Raw genomic sequence first — 15,020 nt, 5'->3', positions numbered from 1 at the left:
TATGTATAAGTTCACTAACAGTGAACTTGGTAAGTTTAAGAATCTGTGGAATTTCAGTATTGTCTAAGGTATCCGAAACATTCTGAGGAACTCCAACAAGAACCACACCCAGTTCTTTTTATTGTTTACTCAACACTCTATTTGCTAAATCAATACAGAGAAAGTAAATTGGGGAGTCAAATTGTATCCCAATGTAGAGGATCTGTTTAATCAAATTAGTCAAAATACCAGACACTCTATTTCCCAGTCTTCCTTTCGTCACCTGAACCCCTCAAAATACCAGCTCCCTACCCCACCTAGCCCTCCACCTCCCTCTCAAAAAGAGAAAAGAAGAGAGTGGATGGATGTGTTTTTCAGTTCTGTACTGTATATTTTTTTCCAAATACTGATATGAACAAATAAGTATCTTGTTTCTACCTAATGGGTTAAAAATATGGACTAATAAGATAGAATTAAAGCAACAATTTTAGTAATCCTTGAAGCACAGAGGGAGGCCTAGTTTCATTTAAATGAGTAATCGGTAGGATCGAGGAGAACATGGTTGGTTCATTGATGTTGGGCCCACCCTCCCTGCCCTCGCCATCAGCTCCCTGCTGTAGCTCCCTGCACACATCACAGTGCAAAACACATTCCTGAGCACAATCATCATCAGTAGTATTGCCTTGAGGAAACTTTAAATAGCTTCAGCGTCCCAGGTGATACACATACCTTTTAAAATTTAAGCATAAGTGGCATTGTTCCCTCTCACACCCCTCTGCTACATATAGCCCTACAACACAGGGACCTTGGTTGTCCTGCCCCAGCTAATACCTAAGGCTGTACTGCTTGCTACATAACTTGCGCCAAGACAAAAAAAAAAAAAAGGCCCAAATGAAAGAACAGATCAAAACTCCAGAAAAAATAGAACTAAGCAATAAAGAGTTGACCAGCCTATCAGGTGCAGAGTTCAAAACACTGGTAATCAGGTGCTCACAGAATTCAACCGGAACAGAATGAAGAAACAAGAATTCAAAAAAAAAATGAGGAGAGGCTTAGAAACCTTCAGGACAACTTTAAACTTTCCAACATCTGAATCCTAGGGGATGCCAGAAGGAAAAGAGGAAGAGCAAGAAATTGAAAACTTATTTGAAACATAATGAAGGAGAATTTCCTTAATCTGGCAAAGGAAATAGATTTCCAGAAAGTCCGGGAAGCTGAGAGAGTCCCAAAGAAACTTACACCATAAGGCACATCATAATTACATTAATCAAGATTAAAGATAAGGAGAGAATCTTAAAATCACCAAGAGAAAAGGAGACAGTTACCTACAAAGGAGTTCCCATAAAACTATCAGCTGATTTCTCAAAAGAAACCTTACAGTCAAGGAAGGGCTGGAAAGAAGTATTCAAAGTCATGAAAGGCAAGGACCTACATCCAAGATTACTCTATTCAGCAAAGCTTTCATTTAGAATGGAAGGGCTGATAAAGTGTTTTCCAGATAAGGTCAAGTTAATAAAGGAGTTGCTGGTCACCAAGCCCTTATTATATGAAATGTTAAAGGGACTTACCTAAGAAAAAGATGACCCAAAAATATGAACAGTATAATGACAATAAACTCACAACTATCAACAACTGAACCTTAAAAAACAAACAAAGCAAACTAAGCAAACGACAACAGGAACAGAATCACATAAATGGAGATCACATGGAGGGTTGTCAGCGGGGAGGGGGAGTGGGAGAGAGAGGGAGAAGGTACAGGGAATAAGAAGCATAAATGGTAGCTACAAAACAGATGGGGGAGGTGAGGAATAGTGTAAGAAATAGAGAAGCTGAAGAACTTACATGTGTGACCCATGGACATGAACTAAGGGTAGGAGGAATAATGGTGGGAGGTGGGGTACAGGGTGAGGGGAATAAAGGGGAGAAAAACTGGGACAACTGTAATAGCATAATCAATAAAATATATTTTTAAGATAATAAAATTTAATTATAACAAAAGCTTTAGGTTTTGAGGTATATTTAGGTATTATTGGGTATTTAATCTCAATTTTACAGATGAAAAAACTTAGACCCAAAGAAATGAACCCTTTTACTATATAAACTTTTTTTTAATGGTAATAGTTGACAGTGCTCTTATTTAAAAAGAAGGTACTTCACAAATATGATTTTTAATTGAATATCTTATGCCGAGTCAGCCTCAATTTATTATATGGTTTTTTTTTCTGTAAACACTTTATATCCTCTCTACTCATTTGTATCTTAAAATATAACACTTTTTTCTATCTTGGTACCATTTAATTGTGTAAAACTATCCAAAGGTTAGTAGCATGTGACCCTCCTGCTGGCGTGTTGTCATGTCCCACAGGACAGTGCCCTTCGTATTTCTGAGTTAAATTAAATACCGACAGAAATTAGAAGGCATCTCACTTAGCCAGCATTTACAGGGCAGCCTGCAAGTGCCATGCGGTGAAAATCACAGTCCAGACAGGTTGTGGATTTTATTTTCCAGCTACTAAACCATAAACAGTTATGTAACAGTTGGCATTAAAAAAAAAACCTTACATTTAGAACCTAACCTTTTTTTTTTTTTTTCATTAAAATATAGTAATGAACCACTAAAGAGAATCAGATTATCGTGTCTTAACAGTCAAAAAAGACTTCATGTAGGAGGTATGTTTCACTGTGGACCTTAAAAGAGGGATAGGCTTTGGACTGGCCTTTTTAAAGAAGAATGAAGTTATCCCCAGCAAAGTGAACAGCACAACTGGCAGAGCAAAGAAGTGGGAAGAAGCTACTGACCATTTAGAGGAAGCTTGGATAGGGCGACTGAGGTTGCTGGAAAGCTTGGGAGGTTGTTCCGGTGTGTGTCAAGGAAGTAATCCATTGAACAAGGCTTCCTCTTCTTTTGTGTAGACAGTAGGAAGCAGGTCAGAGAACATTGTGTGGTATTGATGCCATAGAAACCACTAAATGGAGGGTAATTGTGCAAGTCCCAGATTTCTAGTACAAAACAAACATTCCTACCAGAGGGTGTTCAGTACATGTTAACTGATTTGACTTGATACTTAAAGGTGGGAAACAAATCCTTATAAATAACTTCCATTAGCTCTATTAATAAAAAAAGTTAAGTAAGTGCTTTCCTGGCCTTAAAAATAAATTGTTGACTTAAATAGACATATTTATATCTTTGTTTAGAAACACAAAGTGAGTCACCATATATGTGAATCTCTTCTTGTCTATTTCATAAACATCTTTTTATGGAGCCCCTATTATGTGCTAACCACTAAGCTTGGGCTTTTCATTTTTCATCTCTGTTCCGCCTGCCAGCTCCATAAGGCTTTATTGATGATTTACATACTGATCAATGTGAGGTTCCGGGCAGGGAATAAATTGTCCAAGGTTACACAGCTAGGAAACAATAAAGCCCAGATCTGAACTAGTTTTATCTGAGTGTTTTGGTGTATCAAAGTGGCTCCCACCTACATCTTGGGGCCAGGGGATCTCATTTCTACTCTTATTTGGGAAGGGGCTTGTCTTTGAGAATCTCAGAGTGGAGAGCTCTCTCTCACTCCTCTTTGACCCTCCCTTCTTGTTTCTGTCTGGGTCCGGGCCTCTTCCTCTGTCTGGCCTGCTGTTGCCCTAGCCTCGTACCTCGCCTATGTCATTCAGTATCACACATTCCCAGTCTATCCACCACTCTGCTAGTGATTTCTTTCTAAAAAGAAAATATTGTCTCATCATGCCCCTCCCATTACCTGTAAGATAAAGTCTGCTCTGTGGCTAAGGGCCTGATGACCACGGGCAGCAAGGTCTCCCCTACCCTTCCATCCCAAGGTCTAAAGTCCTAAAGGACCTGCTGGTCTGTTCATGTTTTCTTCCTGTGTCGGTATCTTTGCCACTGTTGTCTTGGACTGGAGTCCTCTTCCACACCTAGAGAACCTTCTCATCCTTCAATCGCTGTCTCAGATATCACTTTTCTGAAGTGTTTTCAAATGCCATCCCTCTAGTCTTTACTTGCAGCCCCTCCCCCCAGTTTTGGAGGAAGGGACTCCTCTGAACTAACTTTGCATTCTTTAATAATAGGTTGCCACTTATTTCACACCTGTTTATTGTAATAACAACTGTGGTGCTCATGTAAGTTTCTGAACAACTTGGATGTCTGACCAAGTATAAAAAAAGAGACTCGTGTCCTGGAAATATTTAGATTATACATAAATAAGAGAACCAGATGTGTTTTCAGGTAAAACCTTGATTTTTCTGCCCAAGTTATTAAAAGAACTATCAGTGTGTGTGTGTGTGTGTGTGTGTGTGCGCGTGTGCGCGCGCGCGCCTAAGTTTAGGATCAGAGCTTTGTTTGTTGAAAAGAATGTCAACACACTGACCTTCCTGGCATTTTCTGATTTTCTATACCAGCCTAGGAGGGAAGGTCTTCCCTCTTTCAATCACAAGACTTCAGAATCAAAGCTTTCTCCTCCATGAGATTGTTCCTGTTCCCTTGCCAGTGAGTGTGGCGTTGCACTGTGAAATGGGAACAGTGCGTACTAGTCTCAGAGAGTCATCTTCCAAGGTGATAAATGAGTCCTGGCTGTAGTGCGCGGGCTCCGCCTTGGGTGAAAACAGGTGATAAGAATGAAGCAGTCGATTCTTGTACCTCTTCTCTATATCACAGAGGAAGAGTCCCAGGATGACTACCAGCAAAATTTGTTGCAAATTCTTATTAACCTTTGCATAGTTTATGGAAATATTTCCTAGAATTGCTCTATGGCCATAGAGTATCAGGAACATTTTGCTGTAAAATATTCCTTATGCACTTTCTTTAAATAATTTTATACTGTATTTTTCTGTATTTGTAATGTGCACAAGGTACTTTCAGTTTATAACTTGGCATAAATGACCTTTGTGATATGTGGTATTGCAGGTGAAATTTATAAAACTTAGCTGCAAGGAGGAGTATATCCATGCAAAGGAGATTGTTAAAAAAATATCTTCATGCTCCATGATCACTTTGGAAAACAAGGTTAAAATCCCAGTTTTCCTTCTCCTCTACCTGGTCCCCTTTCTCCTGTACTAAAAATGAGAACTCATTTAATTATCAAATTTGCACATTTTGCTATCTAAGTGTCATGCAGACTTACTTAAATAACTATACTTCTGGTCCTAGAGGGTAGTATATTAACTAAAGTGGGTTTTAATATCTGTAAGATCCTTGTATTAGTTAGGTAGCTATTTTTTGCAAATAGCAGTTGGCAATAAATTTCTGGATAATTCAGTTGTCATTATTGCTAATTATTCAAAGTATATCTCTTGCTAGAATCTAGTTCCTTCTCTTTTGGCTAAAATGAGAGCTTAATGATAGAAAATTGCAGGCAGAACAGTAGCAACAAAGAACTATAATTGAAATTTAGGCACTGTGAATAAATTGACCAGAAGTTAAAGGTGAAACAAATGAAAACCTAAACTCTATTAAATAGTATATCAGGGATTCTAGAATCAAATCATTGAAAGGGGCATCTACTCAGGGTCAGATAGACCATTAGCTTTGCAGTACCAGAAATAGGAATCTTTTTTTTTTAATTCATTTTTATTTTTGAGAGGGGGAGAGGAAAGGAGGGGGAGTGAGAGAGAGAGAAACATTGATCTGTTGGCCTGCTCATTTATGCATTCATTGGTTGACTCTTGCATGTGCCCTGGCCAGGGATCAAACCCACAACCTCGGTGTATCAGGACGACGCTCTAACCAACTGAGCTACCTGGCCAGGGTGGAAATCACTTTTAAAACATGAATTTCTGAAATTCATCCTAAGGTACTGGCTCAGTCAGTGTGGAGTGTGGCCCAGGAATATGTATGCAATTCTGAATTGCCAGTGGGCTAATTTTATTTGGAAACTGCTAGTCTAGTCCAAAACTCTGGTTTCGAAATAAAACCTTCTTGTCAGTATTTTGGTAAAAGAGCTCATTTTTATCAGCTCCAGCGATAGAGCAGGATCTTATAAGTAGACTTTTTCTGTTTTCTTCAGTGCTGTCTTAGAAGTTTATACGTGCAGTGAGCCAAAATCTCCTTCCCGGGAATTTCCACTCATTGGTTCTGGTTTTGCCTCCTATAGTCACAGAAAATGGTTATCTAGTTGTGGAATTTGCATTTCTTTAGTTACTGGGGAACATGCTTTCCTAAGTATATTAGACTCAAATATCTTTTGGCCTTGGGTTAATTTTTCTACTAGTCATTGAATTTTTAAGAATTTGTAAGAATTCTGTATATTAAGAGTATTAATTTTTTCTCATTTGTATTTGGTCATTCATTGATTTTGTGTGTATATGTGCGAGGGTGTGTGTATGAGTGTGTATAATCTCGACTTTCTAGTGAACATTTAAGCTCCTCCCTAGCTTGTACCACACAGAAATTTGGCAGGCATACTGTTTCTGTACAACATCCTACGTTAAAAATTCAAAAATTATATATACTAAAACACTGCCAACCATAGAAATAATGTAGACATAATCGTTGCATGTCAAGCTATAAAGAACATTGACTATGGAAGGAAAATTCCGGTCCCTTTGTTCAAATTAATCTCCTCTGGTTTTTATTGTAAGGTGTACTTTTCCTTTGAGTGCCCTGTGTGGTCTTTTATAAAAGGGAAGTGTCTTTTTGCTTCACACTTTAAGCCTCTCACAGGCAGAGACTCTTTTCTTACTGAATTTATTGGAGTGACATTGGTTAATAAAATTATACAGGTTTCAGCTGTACAATCCTGCAACATGTCATCTGTATATTATATTGTGTGTTCACCACCCCAAGCCAAGTCTCCTTCCAACGCCACAGGCAAAGACTCTTAATTGTTTGCTTATTTAGAACAGGAAGCTTTTTCCCCTTTTCTCTCTTCTCTAACTTTCTTTTGTATCTTAGTAACCAGAACTCCACCTCAGTTCTGCCTTTAATTGTTTTCAGCCACCTTCAGGGTTTTATTGTCTCGCCCTTCCCTTCCGGGGCCTCTGAGGTGAAGTGGGAGGAATGAAGTCATTGTGTTGCAAAACTGTGGCTTAGGGGCACTGCTGATGACTAACCCAAATGCTAGCTTGGTCAGGAAAAGACTTCCTCATTAGCCAGAATTCCAGTCCCTACAAGACAGGAGACCCAGTGTCGCCGGGGCTAATGTAAGCTAAGTGTAGGCTGCGGTGGAAATTTGGTTTTAGAAATTAGTTATTTGTACACAGCCAAAATAAACTGTGTAAACACAGAAGACTGCATTAGGCTTAGCATGTTCTAGTGGATGGGCCAAATACAAGTGCGGTTGAATAGCTACCACACTTTACCTGTATTATTTCAGTCATTAAAGTTAGAGGAGATGATATCACCACGTAATTCAGCCAAGATCTCCAGGTTTGCTTTTTCTTCATGAAGGAGACCATCCTGTATACCTGTGTGTCCTCTTTCCATTATACAGACAAAGCAGTAAATTTAGCAAGTAGGAGTTATTGACTGGTGGAGGGAGAGTGAATAGGAAGAAAATGAAGATCCTTTCTTTCTGTTCCCACTCTCTCCTTTCCTAGATGCTAGAGTTAGAGAAACGCACTGAGGAATGAAGGATGGCCAAGCAGCTTTATACTACTGAGTCCGTGGAATAGCAAGCAATAGGTGTGTAGGCTTTCCATTGAATCAGAAGTATTTGAACGAAAAATTTGTAAGAATAACAAATCATAAGTGAACTCATGTATACCATTTTGTACTTTTTCTCAGTACCCAGCTTCAGGCTGTCTCACAAATGCCCTGGAAAGCGTACAGTAGTATCCTATTATCTTAATTTTTCCCTTAGCTGGTTTATATACTCTTTCTCTCTAATGGGGGTGGGGCGGGGGTGGGGGCAGAGTTAAAGAAAAGGGAAGTTAAGTGAGCAGATGTGGTTCCAGCTTTAGGCCAATGTTTAGGCCATGCAAATTGGCAGACAGATAAAGTACTTTGTCTCTCCTTCTGTGCTGAACTGTAAGAAATGCATGAGGTAGCCAGCAAAAATTCCGGGAAGACATTAAATCTATCATTAGATTGGAGTCAATAAGTAGTCATTGGTGATGTTAATCAGCCTACCGTTGACAGGAAAAGCATAGTTGGAGGCTTTCTGCAAGCCCCTCCTGCGATTATTAGGAGGCAAATGACAAGTGAAAGTTGCAGGTAGTGGAGAGTAGGAGGCAGAGGGAGGTGCATTTTTTTCATGCATCTAAGTGGAAAAAAAATATGACCCTTCAAAAAACTTAGTTACTATAGGGTCGTTTCAAGCCTCCTTGCTGGTGAGCTCAGAATTGGTTCTTCTCCGTGCTCAGCTTTATGGCGGGGGCTTAAGAGAAACAGCAATAAATGTTTAAGGGTTTCTGGCTTTCATTGACATTCCTGAAGAATTTAAACCTGCATAGTTTTATATGGTAATCTCTCTTCCCCTCCCCCTTATCTATTTTTTAATTGTTCTTATGGATCAGCTTCCATTGCCATCGAATTAGCAATAAACAAGCTTTTTCTATTGGAAAAGGGGCTGCCTCCCCAGCCCATCCTTTTTTTTTTTTTTTAAATACCTAGCCCCCGCCCTGGGCGTGACAGCCCTGACCTGCCATTGCAGCAGTCCTCTGACCCACCGGCACTGTTTTAATTCTAGGTTTGCTGTGGAACTTGTCCTCCAGTGACAAACTCAAGAACCTCATGATAACAGAAGCCTTGCTTATCCTGACTGAAAACATCATCATCCCCTATTCGGGGTGGCCAGAAGGAGACTACCCCAAAGCAAATGGTGTGTTGGATTTCGACATATTCTACAATGTCACAGGATGCCTAAGGTAATGCCACGCTGCACTCCACCCCCTAAATACTGCATTCATGTCTGTCTAAAACTGTACCTCCTTGTCTTGAGATGCTGTAAAAATTATAAAGATCGTTCTAACTACTAGAACCACAATGTAGAAACAATGAGAAAGGTTCAAGTATCAATAGAGTATTGTTTCCAGACATGTTTGATGTTAGAAGCTGCCCATAATAGACAGAAGGTGTCCATTGCAGCAGAGAACCCAAATTAATCTGATGTGAACTGCTAGAAGTCCATGCGCACTGCCCTCCCTCCTCTCACAGGGGTTAAGGCAGGTTTCATGCTATTTTTAACTTACAAAAATCTGATTTAATGACGAGGTTAAAAAATTTTTTGAACTGGTGTTTTCATTATTTTCATTTTTTATTGAGGGATCATTGGCATACATCGGTTTTGGGTGTGTACCATAATGATTTGTGACTGTGTGTAATGTGGAAGGATCGCTGCGATAAGTCTAGTTAGCATCCATCACCGTTCATGGTTATAGAATGTTTTTTCTTGTGATGAGAACTTTTAACATTTACTCACAGTTATAACTGTAGTTGCCACGCTGTACATTGCATCCCCCTAACTTACTCCTTTTATAAGTGGAACTTTTATAAGTTTGCGTCTGTATCTTTTGACTCTCTTCAGCATCCCTGTCAACACCCTCCCGGCTCCCGCCCCCACAACCCTCCTCTCACGTCTGGCCACGTCTGGCAGTCACCGTTCCGTCCTCTGTATGTATGCTTTTGGTTTTGTTTGGCGTTTTAGATTCCATGTGTAAGTGAGATCATACGATGTTTGCCTTCCTCTGCTTCACTTATTTCACTTAGCACAGTGCCCTCAAGGTCCATCCGTGTTGTCACAAAAGGCAGGATTTTCTTTTTATGACTGAGTAATATTCCATTGTGCATATGTATGTCGCCTTTTTTTATCCATTTATCCATCAGTGGACACTTAGATTGTTTCTGTATCTTGACCATTGTGAATAATGCTGCAGCGAACGTGGGGTTCATATATTTTTTTAATGTTTTTCATTTTCTTCAGCTGAATACCCAGAAGTGGAATTGCTACATCATGTGGCAGTTCTGAGTTTAAAGATCGGAGGAACCGCCATACCATTTGCTATAGTGGCTGCCCCAGCTTCATTTCTACCAACAGTGCACGAGGGTTCCCTTTTCTCCACTTCCTTGTAACGCTTACCTGTTCACGTTTTGATGACAACTATTCTAACAAGTGTGAGGTGATACCTCATTGTGGTTTTGATTCCCATTTCCCTAGTTAGTGATATTGAGCATCTTTTCATGTATGTGTTGGCCATCTATATGTCTTTGGGAAAATGTCTGTTGAGATTTTCTGTCCCTTTTTAAATTGGATTATTTGTTTTTTTGCTATTGATATCTTAATATTTTTTGTATATTAACCCTTTATCAGATATATGATTTGCAGATTTTTCTGCCATTCAGTGAGTTGCCTTTTCATTTTCTTGCTGGCTTTGTTTGCTGTGCAGAAGCTTTTTAATTTGATGTCATTTCCCTTGTTTGTATTTTATTGTTGTTGTTGCCTTGTATTTTGATGTCAAATCTAAAAAAATCATCTCTAAGACCAATGTCAGAGAGCTTACTGCCAGTATTTTCTTCTAGGAGTATTATTTATAGTTTCAAGTCTTTAAATCACTTTGAATTCATTTTTGCCTATGTTGTAAAATGTTGGTCACTTTTGTTCTTCTGTATGTGGCTGTCCGCTTTTCCCAGCACTGCCTAGTGAAGGGACTTTTCTTTCCCCATTGTATATTTTTCACTCCTCGTTGTAAATTAATTGACCATATATTGGTGGTTTTCTTTCTGGGCTCTCTGTTCTGTTCCATTGATCTTTGTGTCTGGTTTTATGCCAATATCCATACTTTAAAAAATACGATACTGTTTTAATAATATGGCTTTATTATATGGTTTGAAATCAGAAAGTGTGATGCCTCCAGTTTTGTTGTTCTTTCTTAAGACCGCTTTGGCTATTTGGGGTCTTTTGTGGTTCCGTACAAGTTACAGAATTTTTTCTGTGAAAAATGCAATTGGAGTGTCTTTAAAGATTTTATTTACTTTTAGAGAGAGGGGAAAGGAGGGAGGAAAAGAGGAAGGGAAACATCAATGTGAGAGAGAAACATTGATTAGTTGCCTCTCACACGCAGCCCAACTGGGGAGGAAGCTACACCCTAGGCACGTGCCCTGACCAGGAATTGAACCAGTAACCTTTCACTTTGCGGGACAATGCCCAACCCACTGATCCACTGGAATTTTGATGTGGATGTGTTGAACCTGTAGGTTGCTTTAAGTAGTGTGGACTAGTTAACAGTATTAGTTGTTCCAATCCACAAGTGTAGAATACCTTTCCATTTATGTGTTTCGTATTCAATGTCTTATAGCTTTCGCCTCTTCATTTAAATTTATTCCTAGGTGTTTTTAAATAGCTATAAAGCCACATTGCCTAAAGTGACAGACTGTCTTGCCATAAGAACAGCTACAAAAAAGTTAGTTTAATCAGCATTTCTAAATATTGGGGTGAAAAATGCTTGAAATGTTTTTATTTTTCCTTGAGCTGTCAGATACCAAGTAAATCAAGAAGAAAGAGAAACACATGCAGGAGGAAGAAAAATGATAGTCTTAACTTCTCTAGGATCATATGGCTTTCTCATAGTTGAAAATAATCACTGCCCTTTATGTCCAAGGACTAAAAGAAGTCAGAAAATATAATCAGAATTAGGCAGCCCCAAAGAAGTCAAGGTATATTCTGCCTTTCGATCTTTTCTCTAGTTACACACAGTTCACTTTTTTTTTTTTTTTTTTTTTTTTGCCTGAAGGAACCTGGGTGCTGAGAGAATTTATTATGGTAGGATTTTGCTCTTATTTCCACAGTTAGTCACACAGTAAGTAATGCACATCAGATACACTTTTGTATAATACATTATTTTAGCTTCTGAGAACTTCACAAAGATAAATTAGAAAGTCCTCAGGAACTTGGATCTAGCAGGGGACGCTGATGAGACAGCAGTGTAGACTATTGCTGCAATGAAATGTGTTAGAGCCCTGGTTTTCGGAGGGGACCCCACAGGGCAGCAGCATCTGCATCACCCACACTTGTAATTCTTGGGTGAATTCCAAGCCCAGAGCTACTGAATCAGAAGCTCTGGGGGTGGGGCCCAGCAGTCCAGTCCTAACAAGCCCCAGGTGATTCTGTTGCACGGCTGGTGTCAGAGGTCCAGGTGCAGTGCCCCAGGAAAGCAGGACAAGGGGCCATTCATGCCATCTGAGTGGGATAAGACACCAAAGAAGAGGCGCCAGGTGAGCGGGGCCTTGGCGGACTATTTAAATAGTCACAAATTCTCTAAGGATGAAGGACTGGATTCTTAAACAGCGAAAGAGGTGCCTAAATGGCCTCCCTCGAATTCTGTACAGTCCATGGGAACTGCTTTTTGAATGCACTTTTGAGCTTTTAAAAATTTTTTAAATTTCTCTGTAGCTCCTGTTGCCTTACTATGTACATCAGAGTTCTTACTGTGGCAGGTGTATCAGTCAGGTGCTCCATTTAAAACAGCAGGTGCTCAGCTCAGACTCACTAGTGCCAAGTGGGAGTTTTTTTTTTAGTCTCATCTCTGCTTGCTGTTCTTCTGCATGCTGGGCTCATTCTTGACAAAGACAGACAAGCATATGCATTTTTAAAATCTTTAATCCCTAACACCTAGCAAAGTTTCTGGCACACAGGACACGAGTATAAAGTATATGAAGGAAAAGAATGAATGAGTGAGTGAGCAAATGAAGGTGTATGACAAATTAGGTGAATGATCAAGTCTGGCAAGAGTACCAAATTTGTGATGTACAGTAATCAAACAGAAGATGGAAACATAGGCCAAAGCCAGACTGTGGGGGCCCTCAAGATCATGACATGTGGAGTTAGGGGGTTCAGTATGGTCTCCTGTAAGCAATATTAGCTAGTGTGGGGAGGACACGAATATGATAAGTTCAGGGTGAAAACAAATAATTATATCAACAGGAAAGGTGTATTGAGAAGGTAAAAATCTCTTCTTAACTCCACATGTGTGACATCGTGTTGGCAGCTCGAAGTCAGCCATGGTGGGGTATTTATACCATGGAAATTGGCAAATATGCCAAATCAGAAGTGTCCCTGCTCCCCTGCCCCCACAAAACTGGTTGTTAAACATTTATCAGTAAACTGCAGGCACTGGATTTCCATTAGTTAATTATTTTAACAGCAAAATGTAGATAGTTAAGGACATAGACATATTTTTCCATATACATCCCTTTTCAAAGAAAAAACAATTCCTTTGGTTTTTTTGGAAGGTATTATAAAGCTTCAGCATTATCCTCTTTTTTTGAGTGGAGAAAACCTAAAATACCTCATGTTATAAAAACATTTTTTTCATCTACTTGGGGCAAGAAGTGTAACAGTTAAAATAATTTGATAATTTATTGCAATCAGTAAGATACTCTCCCAGATATTTCAGATTTCAAAGGAGATAGGTGATAATCGTGGAATTGTAAATGACCAAAAAAGCACTAGCTGCCTCTTTTGGATGTATACCTCTCCCACACACTCTGTCCTTGTGAGCCCTGCTTGTCTATTTCTGATGAGTAACTGCTTGGGAATTAGTGTGACATGGCTGTCAAGTGCGTGCGTTCTACCTCACTGATTATCACACTTGAAAAACCTTTGGATGTGCCATAAATAAAACCAGTGGGTATTAAGGGTATGTCCAAAATTTCTACCAAGCATTTATTATTCTCCATTCCTCCATATCATTCTCATGGCTTATTTCTTCCCCTTTCTTTTCTCCCTTCTTTCTCTTCCCTCCTCTTCCCTAAGTCTTTATTCCCTTAAAGAAGAGGGAGAAATGCCCTGGCTGGTCAACTCAGTTGGGTGGAGCTTCATCCCGTGCACCAAAAGGCTGTGGGTTCCATCCTCAGTCAGGGCATGTACCCAGGTCAGGGAATGTGCGGGAGGCAACCAGTCCATGTTTCTCTCTCACATCCATGTTTCTCTCTGTCGCTCTCTCCCTTCCTCTCCCCCATCCTCTCTCTCTCGAATCAGTAAATATATCTTCTGGTAAGGATTATAAAAAGTAAAAAGAGAAAGTGGAAACGATTTAGAGGTCAGAAATTAATGTGCCTCCAGGGGACAGGCAGGCACTCAAGTGGACAGACCATGACCACTAGACCAAGCCCCCACCAGGCCATGGGGACGGTTGGGGGCTTTCAAGCTAGACAAGGGGGGAAATGCTTACCCCCAAAGAGCAGTGAGATTCAAGGTTCTGAAAACACTTCAGGCCCAACACACATACATCTAGGCATCTGTGATAGTGGTCTCATTCTTCAGTTGAAGAAGTTAAGTGCCGGTTAGTTACTCTTCCACAATTACAGAAATCTGAGAAAGGCAACTAGTCCAGCCCTCTTGGGATTTTACCACTTGGTCTGTTTTTCCTCTTGCTCTTATCCCACCCTCTCACTATTTCTTCAGTGCCTCTTATATCCAAAGCACTTTCTACGATACTGAAATTTCAAAGGGGAGTGGAACCTATCTTTGCCCTGAAGGAAATCTAGGGTTAGTGGGAGAGATAGGCACCTGGAGAGATTTAATGTCCTTGGCGGACATTACATTCGATAACACAAAAGAAGCATGAAAGGATTTATGGAAGCATTGAGTTAGTTAACTGAAGCTGCCCAGGAGTTGGTGGGAAAATGTTGACTTGAGAGTCGTACTTAGGGAGCTGTTAGAGAATTGAGTAGGTATTTGAATGTTTCTCTCATTCTTGAGCTCCTCATTCTGTTCGTATCAGTCCTGTCCTTTTTCAATGACAGTTCTATTGAGAAAGGTTTGTAAAACTGCCACTCTAATCTTTTCACTGAGATATGACTAACAACTGTTTCTGCATTGTAAAAACCACCCCAGAATTTGCCATTATGTTTAGGGTGATAGGGGAAAGCGATCGAACTGGAGTGCATTACAAAACATACTGCTCTTTCTTGTTTACATTGTGCGCGTAGGCCAGTTAAAGAGGAAAAGCAACTGGTAGGATGTGTTTTCCTACAACTGACTTAACCTTCATTTTTCCCCACATGTGTCATGGTGTGGTAAATGTGTTTCACTAAATGTATAACAGTTATATGTACTAAAATTTTAATTGTCTTAACAGAAATCTTCATCGTC

The 15,020-nt window shown here is 39.8% G+C and overlaps 1 protein-coding gene across 2 annotated transcripts in view; it reads left to right on the top strand.

Moving 5' to 3' along the window:
* The window catches only part of PKP2 (plakophilin 2), a 79,511-nt gene that overhangs the window by 42,396 nt on the left and 22,095 nt on the right, over window positions 1-15,020 (top strand). For both annotated transcript variants that reach the window (XM_037139717.2, XM_037139716.2), the window contains exon 6: window positions 8,619-8,796. In XM_037139717.2, coding sequence (XP_036995612.1) covers window positions 8,619-8,796 — 178 coding nt within the window. The remainder of the gene's footprint in view (window positions 1-8,618; window positions 8,797-15,020) is intronic.

This window comes from Artibeus jamaicensis, unplaced genomic scaffold (genome assembly GCF_021234435.1).
Source record: "Artibeus jamaicensis isolate MK-2021 breed Jamaican fruit bat unplaced genomic scaffold, CSHL_Jam_final contig_233, whole genome shotgun sequence".
NCBI lineage: Eukaryota > Metazoa > Chordata > Mammalia > Chiroptera > Phyllostomidae > Artibeus > Artibeus jamaicensis.
The sequence above is the reverse complement of the archived record's forward strand: the minus strand, read 5'-3'. Positions and strand labels throughout refer to the sequence as shown.